Source organism: Hakea prostrata, chromosome 2 (assembly GCF_041222555.1).
Source record: "Hakea prostrata isolate BN-2017 chromosome 2, UWA_Hpros_2, whole genome shotgun sequence".
NCBI classification, from domain to species: Eukaryota; Viridiplantae; Streptophyta; class Magnoliopsida; order Proteales; family Proteaceae; genus Hakea; species Hakea prostrata.
The window spans coordinates 48,225,800-48,241,574 of record NC_142601.1 but is presented as its reverse complement, the minus strand read 5'-3'; the positions used below and the strand labels follow the sequence as shown (position 1 = coordinate 48,241,574).

Here is a 15,775-nt window from a genome sequence, read left to right as displayed (position 1 = left end):
GTAATTTATAAGTGCATCACGTCTATCATCATGAGAATACTTTTGGAGAGAATTCATGGCATACAATTATGATACTCCCTCACATAGTGGCTATAAGAGCGTTCCAATTTTCAAAAATCTACCACCTTAGATGTATAAAGTTATTCAATTAGTCAACTCCCAACCATATGTTGGATATGTCACCCTTTTATGCCAATAAACAATTACCACATTTGGATGTATAAATGTGCATTAACACGAAGAGACATCCCCCTGTTACCTTGTATTATTGATATTTCACAAACCTAACCATGAGTGTCATTTTGGTAGTCACTCACAATCAACTTCATGAAACTCTTCATATTAGGATATGCTTTATATTACTCACAATATAATATTAGTCGTAATTTTAAATCGAATGGCAAAGGGCTAAATTGCCGATAAAATTATAGCACATGTTAATACATTATTTGAAAAAAGCTTTTTAACTAGCAAAACAAAATCAAATTTTTTATAAAGCATGCAACATGCATGATATACATCTTACAATTGCATAATATCATATAAAACATGCTCACAATACAAAAATTATATGACAAAATAAAATAATCATGTTAAAAAATTCGCCCAATGACGAAGATATGAAAAATAACATCAATATCTCATATCATATTTCACATATATAGTGGTGGAACTTGGTTCTAAAAATAGTTCCTTCACATCTGGAAGGGTCCAAAACATGAAACCCCAAGAGAATGCTTTAAAGTTCCTTACGGTTTTTTTTTCCGCTAAAAGGGTCATTTGTATTAAAAAGCGAAAAGAAAAATAACAAACATACTATCAAAGTGCCATCCCTCAAACCCACAACATTAGTTGCCCCCAAATACACCCAACCTCACTGGATCCAACTCACATAATCATAAATAATTAATCAAAATCTGAAACGAGAGTGACCAACAACCTCTAAATCAAGTTCTCTCTTTATCAATGTTATCCAGGGTATATTAACATCAGTTTGCTCTAACCTTCTTATTTTTCCTTGGGCGACCAGGCTTACGACGAAGAGAGCCACTCTCCACTTGATCATGAAGAGAGCTTGAAGGAAGAACTACTTCCAAAACATGCTGCTCATCCATACTGGAGTGAACGACCAAAGAAGAGCCTTCCAAACTATCCGAATTTTGTTGGGCCCCACACAATCCCACTTGATGCTCAACCGAATTTTGTTGCACCAACAGATCATTAATCCATCCGAATTTTGCTGGGCCCCACATGGTCCCACATGATGCTCAACCAACTGATTTTGTTGGGTCCCACTTGTTCCAACAGAGCAATCCACGCAACTTGAAGGAGTTGTAACCAACATCGAATTCAATTGCGAATTTTTCTTGGCCAACAAATCATTATGTCCAACCGAAATTTGCTGGGCCCCACATGGTCCCACTTGATGCTCAACTAACTGATCAAGATCTCCATTCAAATTTTGTCGGGCCCCACTTGTTCTAGTAGAGCAATCCACGCAACTTGAAGGAGTTGTATCCAAATTCGAATTCAATTCCGAAAATTGTTTGGCCAACTGATCATTATCTCCAACTGAATTTTGTTGGGCCCCACATGGTCCCACTTGATGCTCAACCAACTGATCATTAACTCCATTCAGATTTTGTTGGGCCCCACTTGTTCCAACAAAACATTCCACGCTACTTGAAAGACTTGTAATCAACTTCGAATTCAATTCCTTGTTCAAAATCTTTTGAATTTGAAAATGATCCGTTCTAAGAGAGAGAGAAAGATCAGGGGAGGAACTCTTACCCGACTCAACTACCACCTCAAAAGGAACCACTCTATTGGATTTGAGTTTTGAATTCAAATTAGAAATTGAATCAACAAAATCTTCATTGAATGAATCTGCCGAATCCTCCAAACCTACCTCCTCTAAAGCCACACGGATGGGTTGTTGAAGTGAACTAGGAGTTTGCATTCGCACACCTACATTAGGAATCCCATCCATAGTAGGAATTTCTATTGGAACGCTTGAAAGCTGCACCTGCAACTCATCCACCTTAGAAGAGAACTTACAATGAAGACCCAAATGGCCTTCCCGATTACACAAAGAACACCACTGAATACCATCCTAAAAAATCACCTTCTGAAGAAAACTAAAAAATCGAACAGTCCCTGGTTCAAGACGCTCAATCTGAACCTCATTCGCACGAACAACATCAACCCCAATTCGATCAAAACTCTAGCATAGTGACCAACAGATTCTTGACGAGTACGTCTATCAAGAGAAACAGGGCGACCCATAGACTTTGCAATCGAAAGAAGCACTTTCTCATGCCAATACTCAAGAGGTAAATCAGGGAAATGAACCCTGACCAACTTATGTGCAAGTTGAGGAGAATGGATATTAAAATCCAGTTGCCATCGCTGAAAAAGAATGTATTGCTTACCCACATTCCAAAATCCTCTGCGCCACACCTCAGTCATATCTGCCTCACTATGAAACTGAAAGATGATAAACCCTTTCCCCAAGGAATGCAAGATCACCCCTTTAGACAATTTCCAAGCGCCCCTAGCAATCTCTCGCAATTCATCCATGGTTGTGATGCCAAAATTTGCTCGTCCAATCAAAGAAAATCGGAATTGATTTCGTTGTAATTCGTATTCTTGTTGTGGGATTACAATCCTACGAAACTTTCCCGCCTATATAGGAGAAGGGAGGGAATCAATCTCAGGTAGCACCGAGGTCCCCACGACTCTTGCATAAGAAATTTTCCCACCTACAATGGAACCAACACCATTGATAGGCACTTTAGGAGGCTTCAACCGCAAGAAGACAGATTCCTTAGGCACCCCCAAATTCCCCAGAGCTTCGCTCTCCTCCATATTTTCTCACCATCAATCTTCAAAAGTAGCTAATACAAAAATCTCTCCTTGCGGTTTGGCCAGAAATAAAAAATAATAATAATAAAAAAAAAAAAACTAAATATATAACATCTTAGTATTTTTTTTTTAATTATTTTTAAATCAGATCGGTTCAACTAATACTGAATCGGATAAGGCCAAACCGAACCATAACAAGGATGAACCAAATCAAACAGGTTGACTGGTCAAAGTGAGTTGACTTGCAGTATTAGAGGGTTGACTCGCTGGGTCACTACCGGGTTGGGCAAGCTTGCAAACCAAATATCAAACTAGGCCAATAGAACCACCCGAACCGATCCAAACCATGCGGTCAGACCGTTGATTGGTTAACCTGGGTCAACTCGAATGACTTGGTGGATTTGTATTTCGGGTCATCCAGATGGGTCATGGGTCGGGTCGGACCCGACTCATTGACCCGGTCAACTGCCATGTCAACATCCTTTATTTTAATTAGTTAACATAAAAAATCCTGAAATTGACTTGTCGGATTTTGGTAGCGCATCTGGCATCCGATGGTGGCTCATAATATATCGATTTCTTTGTATTTTTGAGATCTACGTAGTGGTGATTTTCAATTTTTAAGATTCATTCTAGAAACAATTATAGGACAAAAACTGTAAAGTTTCGATTGAAACTAAGGCAGAAAATTCATGAAATTCATAAATTCGTTTTTTAAACTTAAAATTCATCAATAAAATTCCTATAGTTTTTTAATCAATTCTATACAAGCTTTGATATCACATGAAATATTAAATCTAGCCATGATCACATAGATTGATAAAAACACCATAAGATAATAATAATACAATATAATGAAACATACATTCTTTGGGTTCCATTGGAGATAGAACGTAACATATTAATTTCTTTAGTCTCCCACGAAGAATGAACCTGAAGTTGATTATAGAATCAACTTCATACTAGGATGTTCTCCTCTAGACTCCTCTCTATTCATTGGCTCGATCAAACAACTTCTTTGAACTAACACTTTATGTGTAGAGAATAATGTGATGTGTTAGGGTTTAGAGGAGGGACCTAACATCTTTTATATAGGCAAACTCATTGGATCACTCATCAAGATCTAATGGTTCCTATTAGCCCATATTAGCCAGTCCATATAAGAGTTTTAGTAACTATATATTACCCATATCGGACCAAATAAAGAAACTAAATCAGAGTCTAACACAATCAATAAAGCCCCATCTTATGTAGAATATTTTACTAATGTTCCAACATGTGATACTTGTGTAATTTTCAACGGCTATGGTGGAAGCAATTCAACACTACTGGTTGCACCACGCTATGCACCAACCTAGGGGACTTGACAAATGGTTCTTGCACAGGCGTTGGATTTTTATTTGCGGCAGCAGCTGCTTGCTGCCGACGGTTCAGATCGCACCACGTCATCAAGATGCGATTGAACGACTGACAATCAAATAGCGGGGTATGTTTGTAAATATTAATCTTTGCTTTTAGATTTGAAGGATTTAAATTTTGTTAATTTACAAAGTCGAGTCCTTCATTTAGCCGAGACCCAAAACCCTCTTCCATTCGGATCAAGGTTCTTCTTCGTTTGTTAATGCAACGAAGTTTCGTTGATGGTTCCTTTGGGCATGGATGGTTCTTCTCGGCGTTCATCCTCCGGTCGTTCAACAGAAAAATTACCAATAAACCGAGTCAATCTCTGTGAATAACTTACCTGATAAGCTAGTTTTGTTCGAACCAAATCTAAGGGGTAAGTGCACAAAACTGCTATTCCTCCAGCTGCTGAACCAACCAATAGATCTATGAAAGGCTATGGAACAATCCGAAGAACACTTGCATCGTTTCCTCTGAAAGAAGAAAAAAGCCTGCACAGATAAATCAATTTCAAAGGAGCTGATAATCTCACAAAACAAAGAGCCAAACTCCAAAAATTTTACTCACTTATAAAATCCTAAAACACCTTCTTGTTTCAGTAGCTTCTTTAGGGATTGGCAGACATTGAGAGAAATGAAATCCTTCAGTTCTTGTCTGTAGAAATCCAACATGAGAGGAATTACAAATATCTAGGACAAGAAGATGTCATATAATGGAATCATTAAAAGATAATTCCAAAAAACAAAAAACGAATGATCAAAGGCAAATATTTCATCATACTAGAACGTCACAAATAAAAGCCTTAATTAATTTTTCCACCTAAAAGAGAGACTCTGGGATCTCACTGAAATTGCCAAAATTTCACAAAGAGAGGGGAGGGTGGGGATTAGGAACTCTATTTTAAAACACAGTGATGTGTCCAAAAATTGTTAAGCCTCTGGATTGTGAAGATGACCTGCAAAATAAAGTTAGACGTGGCCCGACCGCTGGGGTCGGGAGGCCACCTCCGAAGATTAAGTCAGCAACTGGACTGATCACAAAGGCTCTGGCGAATTGCAGAGCATAAGAATAATGAATACGTAATTGAGAAATGATTCAGATACCTTAGAGTGAGTTGATCACTGGTTTATATAGACCTTACCCCCGATTCTCGACCGTTGAGTGAATTCTTGATCTCCTTCGGTGACCGTCCGATCTTAGGGTTTTTTCCCCAGATATTCGGGGACGCAAGCAGTTACCTATCTCAGCACGATTTCCTCACCGCTTTATGATAGTCGCCTCCTACAAGTCAGCTTCATATACCATAACAATCGGGAGGTCGTACCGGACTGGTAACCGACTTGCGACGCCTTCATGATCATTAAATTAGGGTTTTTGGTGGGTCCCAGTCATGGTTTGACCGGGACGTAAACTGTGAACCCGATCTGATGGGTTCTGTGAGATTTTCCTCGTATCATTTGCCCCATAGGCCAAGCGTTCGAGTAACAATGTGGAATGCTTGGTTTGGATTAGCGCATTTACCTAATGCGAGCGAATTCGGGATATCTTCTCCAGCAAAAATACCGTTGCAATTAATGCTCCTGACATCTCTCTCCAGTGAGGTGCTGTCGAAACGTTCTGACGCTTCGTTCTTTGTGCATTGTGGCCACGTGTCGATCGGGAAGGTATACACACTGTCCAGTTATGGCAAACCGTCACGTCCCTGGCTTTTGTTGCCATAATGACGGTTTTTGAACCGTCGAGGATTATCGGCCGTTGATGGATGATAATCCTGAGCGTTCACTTCCTCTGGGCGGATCGGTGTGTGCCTTTTTCTGCCAATTATATTCATGTTTCTAATCCATAAAAGATATTTTTTCTCCTTTATCTCCTCGTGTTTTTAGAAAAGGCTCCTGCTTTGGTTTTTCAGTCTCTCCAACAACCAAGGTTTGTTTACTTAGAGTTTCAGGAATCACAAGTAAGTTCTTTCTTCTTGCTTTTGTTTTCCTTCTTCGTTTCAACTTCTTTCGTTCTAGTATGGGTAGTGGTCAGACTTCTAATGATTCCGTTGATCATGATTCTGTCGATCGTTAGGTTTCGAGGAAAGAGTCTGCTGAACTTAGATCCCCAACCGCTTCCCTCGAATCTTCCGATGACTAGGGACCTAGGGTAACCGCAGGCTGGATTCAGTCTGTTTCTGCTGTCCCCAGGGATCCTTCTGGTAATGTCCCCTCGATTCGAGGAGTTTCCTCAAAGAAAAGGAAAAAAACTAAAAGACCGCCAGCTAGGAACATCCATCCATCCAAGAGGCCTTCTACCGAACCCTCAGATGTAAAATCTTGCGTTCGCCCGGAGGGTCTGACTAAATTTTACTCTGATTACTCAATTGATTCTTCTTGCTTTCTTCGTGTCCCGGGCGAGGATGAAAGGGTTAATTCTGATCCTCCCGGAGAGTTTTCCCTTTATGACCATTCCTTCAAGAGTGGGGCTTGGATACCGTTTTATTCCCCCCATTATTGCCGCAATTTTCACACACTGGGATATCTGCCCGGGCATGCTTCTCCCGAATAGCTGGAGGCTAATTATCGGTTACTTGGGGCTGTGCCATGATCTTAAAATATCCCCCTCCTTGGGTGTTTTCCGCCATTTCCACGTCCTGAATAAGTCGAATCCTCCCGGATGGGTATTCTTTTCCAAGTGTTTGAAAGTCGAACTGAAATGGGAAGGGGGAATCTGGCCAGAGGGTACTTGCCCCTCCAACAACAGAGGATGGCGGGCGAAATTTATTTTTTGTAGAGTTCCCGAATCTTGCCTTGGATTTTTGCTGAAATGGAACATTCGGGATTCTTATACCCAACTCAACCATCTTTCGGTTCCCTCCAATTACGATAGAGATTCGAATTATTAAATCCATTCCCTAGCGTTCCGAAATCCATGGATATGTCATGGAGTATGAGGCAGTCCTCTGCTACTGGGGTTTGAGTTCTGGTGAGCGCTAAAAAGCTTCTGCCCTTCTCTTTTGTATCGAGAATTCTTATAATAACTTTTACTCTTTTCGTAATGCAGTGCCTCCCAAATTTAACCGTAATGTCATTAAGTCTCTGGCCCAACAAAGTTTTGTCGAGGCCGAAGAGAGAGTTCCCCAAAAGGGGAGAAAAGATACTGCCGATGCCCCCCTATCGCCGAAGAGGGCCTAGTCTGTTGCCGTCCCGAAAGGGGTTACTCCTCCAAGGGGGCTTTTAGGGACCAGGCCCGGCCGTGCTGCTCGGGGGAAAGATCCAGTGATTGTCGAGGAATCTACCCACGATGATATCGCCCTTGTTAAAAGAAAAAAGGACCTGACCGATGATGCTGCTTCGAAGAGAAGCAAAGTTGATCAAGGGGAAATCTATGTTCCCAAATGGAAAGTGACTCTCCGCGATCCCATCCTTTTGAATATTGAGGCGTCCGTTGACTGGGCTGTTAACGCCCGGACCCCCTGCGATCGGATAACTTTGAATGAAACACCCGATGACGAATTGGTGAATTCCAATATCAGGTTCGGGAACTCCATAGTTTGTGTGTATATTCTTCTTTTTGGCCATGACCTCTCCAAGTAACTTATTAGTTTTTGTGTTGTTGCAACAGGGTTTTGACCGAGAACTTCCATCGCGAGATGGAAGCAAATTTGAGAGTCGGCTGCTTGCATGCAGACGTTCATCTTAGTCAGGAACTTGCTGCCAAAAGATTAGGGGAAATCTCCGCACTGGAGGAAGAGGTGTCCCGTCTTCGTCCGATCTCGGGTGAGCTTATAGTTGCCAAGGCCCGATTGGTGGATTCAAAGAAAGAATTGGCGGAGTTGAAGAACAGCGTTCGATCCTCAGGATGTCAAATCGAGGGTCTTACCCAAGAGAAGGAGGAGTTGAAAGAGAAACTGGCCTTCATGGCCTCTCCCGAAGGTCCTGAGGATTTGAAACCTGAGGTTCGGAAAGCCTGCATTCTAAAATATCTGAACAGCGTGCCCTTTGGTGATTTGCTCAATCTATACAACCTTGTTGCCTATCGGGAAGGTGTTAAAGATGTGTGGGAAAGAATTCTCACAAACGACCCTTCCTTCCCGATCGAGGAGCATAATGATTTGATGTTTGAGGAGACCTTCGTGGATCTGGATCTTCCTATTCCCGCCTGGGTTGCTGAAAAGAATAATCCTCCACCGGCCAACCCCAGCCATACCGTTATTTGCAGATATTTGGATGATGAGCTCGCTCTTCCCTCGGATGCCGAAGAAGCCGCGGATAATATTCCTTCTGCTCAAGAGCTGGATCAACACACTCCCGAAGGCGTCTCCGATCAAAGAAATCCCGACGTCAATCCTGAACACAACCCTCAGTCTTCTGCCAATATGTAAATTTTTTTTTTATGGTGCCTTTTCAGGCTTGTTGCTTGCCGTAATTTTGTTGGTTGCTTTTTCCAGTACAATCCAAACGCGAACTTGTGTAATTTGGAACATGAGCAATCATAAACTGAGTAATTGTTGGATTTACCGTTGTTTATCTGATACTTCCATCTAATACTTCCATGCCCCTTTATCCAAATTTATGCAGTTTTGGCATTCGAGCGATTCGGTAATCCTTTGTCTGTGTTCGGTCTTCAAGCAGTTAATGTATTTACCAGCCTATCCTGGAGTTTTGTCTTTATAGGGAACGTCAAACGTCACTCAGGTATTTAATGCTCTGATTGACGGTTATCCTCTGAATCCGCCGATTTTTGTAATTGGCGCCTTCTCGCCACGTGGAGAGATGTTAATTCCTTGATATTTGTTAATCCATGCGTTTTTTCATATCTACTGTTGGTCACTATCATCTCCCTTTTGCCGTTGTTTCTTATCCATTGATCGAAAATTTGAATCGTCCCTGGAATTTTGCCGTTGGATCTCCAAAATTTGAAGCGTCGCCTTATGCTCACCGTTGGATGAATCGTCATCCTTCTAGCGCCATGGCTTCGATGTCTATTTAAACCCTGGCTTTTACTTTTTTTTGGTGAACCTTTGGCATTTCAGACCAACAACCTGTAAAAAACGTTGTTATTGCCGATGGATCCTTCTGATGTTCCTTCTGCTACAACATCCTCGACGTGTATAGGACGAGAGAAATCCAGAGAAGAGCAACTTCCTGAGCCTTGCCATTTCCTTTCTGAGGACATTTATAGGCCTCCCTGGAAGTTGCGACGCTCATATCGTGTCACCGGTAGTTTTGACCGAGCGTTGGAATGGAGCAGCTTGGCCCAAACTCCGGCTGAAAGCAGAGCTTTTGACTCTATTTCCGATGATGCCTTCCTTAAATCTTTGGTGATGTGAGTTTCTTTAAGTCCATTCATCTCTTCAGTCTAGGCCTCCTGATTATTCTGAAATGCTTTGTTTGCAGGAGTAATGTGGATAACTTCCACAAACAAGCGGAGGCGGCCTACCAAATTGGAAAAATGCACTCTGACTTATCCAAAGTTCGGGCAGAGTCTTCGTCCAAGGATCGGGAGATCGCCCACCTTTGGGAAAGACTTTGGGAAGAGGTACAGGTAAGGAATACCGAGATTTTGAATCTTTCTAATGCTCTTGATATCGCCCATGGACAAATTTGTGGTTTTGAGCGAAGGGTTGTTAATCTTTCGGGAGAACTAAATAAGTCCGAAGCCAAGGTTGAAGAGCTGTGGAAACATCCTCCCGATCTTGATTTTATCCCTGTCGAAACCCGAAGGGCCTGTGTTTGTAAATATCTAGATAGTAAGCCATTTCGTAATCTTTTGGATATTTTGAATGATCATGCTTATCGGGACGGCCAGAATGAGGTGTTCGAATCGATCTTGAGGAGAAATCCAAATTTTGACACGGCTCCTTATCAGCTCCTGTGCCATCCCGAAGTCTTCACGAAGTTGGGGCTTCCTTCTCCCGAATGGGCCGAAGATGTAGAAGATCTGCCGACTCCTAATCCGGACCTCACGCTATACCTTGACGACTCACCTCCTGCTTCTCCAATATCAGAGGAGATTGCAGAAGACAAGGAAGAAGTTGACGCTCCAAATGTCAATTCAGAGGGCGTCAATCGTTCTTCCACAATGATCCTAAGAACAGGAGGAGATTGGGCTTAGCCCTTCTTTGCCAGATTTTCTTTTCCTTGTTATCTCAGCGACCGAAGATGAAGTTTCTTCATCAATCAAAGGATAAGGATCCTAGAAAAGTTGGTCAATAGATTCGGGCTACTCCTCCTAGTTGTTGGTCAAGCTTTTGTTTTTCTATTGAAATGTTCCTTGCCCAAGATTTTTCTCATTCTCTGAGTGCTATTTTGATTGTTGAAATGTTCCTTGTCCAAGATATTAGAATGCCTTGTATCTGCCGATTGTTGTTTAGTTCGGCCCTTCATATATGAATAAAGGATCAAGCATATTGGTTTTAGCCAGTTTGTCTACCATTTTTTATTTGCGAAAATATTTTAAGAAGTTTTTCTAAATACAAAAGTTATACTCGGTGTACCGTCGATTATACCCAATCCCCAAAAATTTCTTTATTTTCGCGCATTTTTAAGGTCTCATTCGGTATTAACCGATGCCTGTGACCACAATTTTTTCATTGACAAATTGTGGCGTTCGAAGGACCCATTCGGTGCTACCTGATGCCTTTACCTTAGAAAGTAAGATTTTTTACTATACTTCCTAGGCTTTTAAGGTTCGTTCGGAACTTATCCGATCCCCTTTACCTTAGGAAATTTCTTAGAACTCCATTGAGGCTTTTTAAAGGACCCACCCGATTTTACCCGGAGCCTTAGACCTAAAGAAATTTGCTTTATAAAAAGGTATTTCTTTGGTTTTTGAAGGACCCACTCGGTGCTACCCGATGCCTTTACCCAAAAAATTCCGGGGAATACATTGGGATGTTCGAAGGTCTCATATGGTATTACCCGAAGGTATTTTCCCGATGCCTTGATGATTCTTTTGATTTTTGATGAACGCCCGAAGGTTTCATACGGTAATGCCCGAAGGTCTCATACGGTACTAACCAAAGGTATTTTCCCGATGCCTTAATGGTACTTTGTACGCTGCTTTATGCTTTATATGGTCCCTTAATAAAAAAGAATTAAAAAGGAAGCATTCATTTGCATTAAATAATCATTGGTCAAAATTGCTAAACAAAGAAAGTGTAATTTGGCTTCAAGAAAAGAATTACTTCAAATGTCTTGCATTCCAGGATCGATCCAGAATGCGGTCGGTCTCCAAATGTTTTAGCTTGTACGTTCCCGGACCAAGCTTCTTTATAACCATGTAAGGTCCTTCCCACGTTGGATCTAGCTTTCTCTGGTGACGTGGGTCGGATGCCAGAGTATTTCTGAGAACCAAATCTCCCACCTGAAATTGTCGGTTCTTGACTTTAGCGTTATAGTATGAAGCTATCTTCCGATGATACTGTTGAGTTCGTGCTACTGCTCGTGTGCGTACTTCATCCAACAGCTCAAGGCTATCCATCATACCTTTCTCGTTCGCCTGCTCCTCATATTCTCGTTCTCTAATGGTTCCTACCATTACTTCTACAGGAGCCAGTGCTTCCGCCCCATAAGTTAATTTGAACAGAGTTTCTCCAGTTGGTGTTCGAACCGTTGTTCGGTATGCCCATAGTACATTTTGAAGTTCTTCTATCCATAAGGCCTTATTTGTCTCGAGCCTCTTCTTTATTCCCTCCAACAGCGTTCGGTTTGTGACTTCTACCTGTCCGTTGCTTTGAGGGTATGCTACCGATGACATTCGATGATCTATCATATAACTGTTGCAAAAGTTTTCGAATTGGGGATTGTCGAACTGTGTTCCATGATCGGTGACCAATACTTTGGGAATCCCGAACCTAAATATGATTGACTCTCGTATGAACTTTTCCATTTGCTTTTCTTTGATTGATGCCAGCGGAGAGGCCTCTACTCACTTTGTAAAATAATCGATTGCCACGATTAAATACTCTTTCCTTCCTGCTGCTTGCAGAAACTTGCCCATCAAGTCTATTCCCCACATTGCGAAGGGAATTGGGTTAAGTATTGACATAAGCATCGTAGCTGGTTGTCTAGGCACGTTTGAGTGTATCTGACATTGGGGGCACTCCCGAACGTACTTGAAGGAATCCTCTTGTAACTTAGGCCAATATAATCCAAGGCGAAGGATTTTATGTGCCAGGGTTCGTCCTCCCTAATGTGCTCCACAGATACCTTCGTGAACCTCAGCCAGCGCTGTACTGGCCCCCTCTGGGCCGATACACCTGAGTAGGGGTCCCGCAAAAGACTGGCGATATATTCTTCCTTGCTGGAGGGTGAATCTTGCTGCGTGATTTCTAACTGATCGGGCTTCTTTTATATCTTCGGGGAGTTTATCATCTCGTATGTATTCGATGATTGGATCCATCCAACATCTTGTACTCTCGATGTGTGATACGAATTCAACATTTTTGCTTGGGAGATTTAGTTCCTCAATGTATACTGATAACTCCAAGGTTTTCTCCTTAGCACTGGCCAATTTTGAAAGTTCATCCGTTACCAAATTCTCCTTCCGAGGTATTTGGCATATTTTGATGTTCTTAAATTCTTTCTTCAGGATTCGAACCAGCTCCTGATATTTCTGTAAGCGCGGCTCTTTTACTTCATATTCTCCATCTACTTGGTTGAAAATAAGTTGGGAATCATTGTATATTGTTACTTCAGTTGCTACCAACACCCTGGCTAGCCTGAGCCCTGCGATAAGAGCTTCATATTTGGCTTCATTATTGCTTGCCTGGAACCCAAACCTCAAAGCATACCGGATTAAGAATCCTCCCGGACTTTTTAATAGGACGCCCGCCCCTGAACCAGATTTGTTGCTTGAGCCGTCGACGTAAACGTGCCACATGCTAGGCATAGTAGGTTCTTCTTCCCCCTCACTTGGTACTATGGATTCTACTATGAAATCCGCTAGCGTTTTTGCCTTTATAGCCGTTCGGGGCTTGAAATCTATTTGGAATTCCCCTAACTCGACCAACCATGCGACCATTCTTCCCGACAAGTCCGGTTTAAAAAGTACTTTCTTCAAAGGGAAGTTCGTCAGTACTTCAATCGGATGAGCCTGGAAATATGGCCTTAACTTGTGAGCAGTTATCATCAGAGCCAACGCCTGTTTTTCGATCGCCAAATATCTTTTTTCAGGATCCAAGAGTACATGGCTTACATAGTAAATAGGCCATTGCTTTCTGTCTTTTTCCCGAATGAGGACTGCGCTTACCGCCGAGTGTGAGGTTGCCAGATATACCTGCAGAGTTTCACCTTTTTCGGGTCGAGAAAGTAGTGGCGGTTGTCCGAGTCTTTTCTTTAATTCCTCAAATTCCTTTTGACATTCCTCCGTCCAACGAGCATCTCTATTTCCCTTCAGGTCTTTTTACGCCTGGAAAAAAGGTAAGCATTTTTCCCCCGCTTGCGAGATGAAACGGGTTAGAGCTGCTATTCGTCCCGTCAAACACTGTATTTCACGAACCATTTTTGGGGACTCCATGTTGATCAGTGCTTGTATTTTGGCAGGGTTTGCCTCAATTCCTCTTTGAGAAACCATGAATCCCAAGAACTTGCCCGAAGAAACCCCAAAGGCACACTTCTCCGGATTTAACTTCATCCGATATTTTTTTAAGACGGAAAATACTTCATGAAGATCCTCAATGTGCCCTGTTCGTAAAAGACTTTTTACCATTATCATCCACGTATGCTTCCAGATTCCTGCCAATAAGGTTGGTAAAGATCTTGTTTACAGCCCTTTGATATGTAGCCCCCGCATTCTTTAAACCGAATGGCATTACTTTATAGAAATAGCTTTCCTGATTAGTCATGAATGCCGTGAATCTCTCGTCTTCTTTATTCATCAGGATTTGGTTGTATCCGGAATATGCGTCCATGAAACTTAACGTTTCATATCCTGCTGTGGCATCGATCAAGAGATCTATTCGTGGTAAAGGGTAACAATCCTTTGGGCATGCTTTATTGAGGTCGGTGTAGTCAGTACACATTCTCCATTTTCCATTGGGCTTCTTTACCATTACCACATTAGCCAACCACGTTGGGCACTCAATGGGCTTGATAAAACAAGATTTCTCTAGTTTTTCCACTTCCACCCAGATAGCATCATGCTTCTCGATTGAGAAATTTCGTCTCCTTTGAATTACAGCCTTGAAATTGGGATTGAGCCATAGCTTATGGTCGGCCACGGCTCTGTCAATTCTTGGCATATCGCTGGCTGACCATGCGAATACGTCTATGTTTTCCCGAAGGTAAATGGTCAGTTCCTCTTTAAAAGCTTTAGGCTGTTCGGAACCGATGTAAGTAAACTTCACATTCTCCTCCGGTTGTAAGCATATACGTTCTAATTTCTCTACCGGTTCGGGCCTTTGCATGATGTCTCCATCCCGGTCGTCTCTTATTTCAATTGGTAGGGCGGTGGCCTTTTTGGGTCCTACTTTGTCCTTCAGGTAAGCCACATAACACTGCCGGGATAGTTTTTGATCCGAAACTCCTTGCCCGATTCCATTATGCGTTGGAAACTTTACCTTCATGTGTTTTGGCGATACCACAACACCCAGCTTTGCTAATGACGGTATGCCCAAAATCATGTTGTATGCTGGAAGATCCCGAACTACCAAGAAATTTGCCCGAATGGTCAAGTCTTTCGGGAAATTTCCTACAGATAGGTCCAACTGGACTGTTCCTTCCGCCACGGTCGACGAACCAGCGAATCCATAGAGATGAGTCGAGGATGGTTTCATCAACCCTGATTCAAGATTTAGTTTCTCATAAGCCTCGTAAGATAACAGATCAACTGAAGATCCTGTATCGAACAGGACCCTGTGCATTTCCCTTCGTCCAATCTCTACCTTGATGACTATTGCATCATTATGAGGGATGCAAACACCTCGTTCATCCTCTTCACCGAAAGTAATTGACAATTCGTCCATTTTTGTTCTTTTCTGGGCCTCTCCCGATCCCACAAAGCTCAATTTTGATTTTAGCTTTCGTAAGGATTCGGGTTCAGTTCCCCCGAATATAGTGAGGATCGGGGACCTGCTGGGTCCCGCAATTTCCTTTCACTTTTTGGCTTTTGATGTTTCGAACCGACGCTCCTGGTTTGGTGAACGGTCTCTTTTTCCATTGATCGCTCCCTTATCATCCTCCCTTCCTTTCAGGAAATTCGTAAGGTGCCCCTGATTTATCAGTCTTTCGATATCTGCCTTGAGATGTCTACAGTCATTAGTATAATGACCATAGTCTTTATGGAAGTGGCAATATTTCTCCATGTTCGTTTCGCTTGTGTTTGTGACAATCTTGGGGAGCCATCTCAGAATATCCCGATTCTTTATCTGCATCAAAATCTTGGACCAAGTAGTATTTAGTGGTGTATATTCCTCTCGGTCCGGGGTCGCCTTCTTGCAGGTCATGCGTGACTTTCGCAAGCGTTCCCGATCGGGCTGTTTCTGGTTTGGCGCTTTTTCCGGGACTTTTATCTCTCTTGTCAC

General features: G+C 42.2%; 1 protein-coding gene across 1 annotated transcript; it reads right to left on the bottom strand.

Annotated features, from left to right (window-relative positions):
- Positions 1–2,121: 2,121 nt before the first annotated feature.
- LOC149024581 (uncharacterized) lies at positions 2,122–2,580 on the bottom strand. Its single transcript, XM_089143496.1, has one exon. The coding sequence runs from the start codon at positions 2,578–2,580 to the stop codon at positions 2,122–2,124; it is 459 nt and encodes a 152-aa protein (XP_088999622.1).
- Between the last annotated feature and the right edge of the window lie 13,195 nt (positions 2,581–15,775).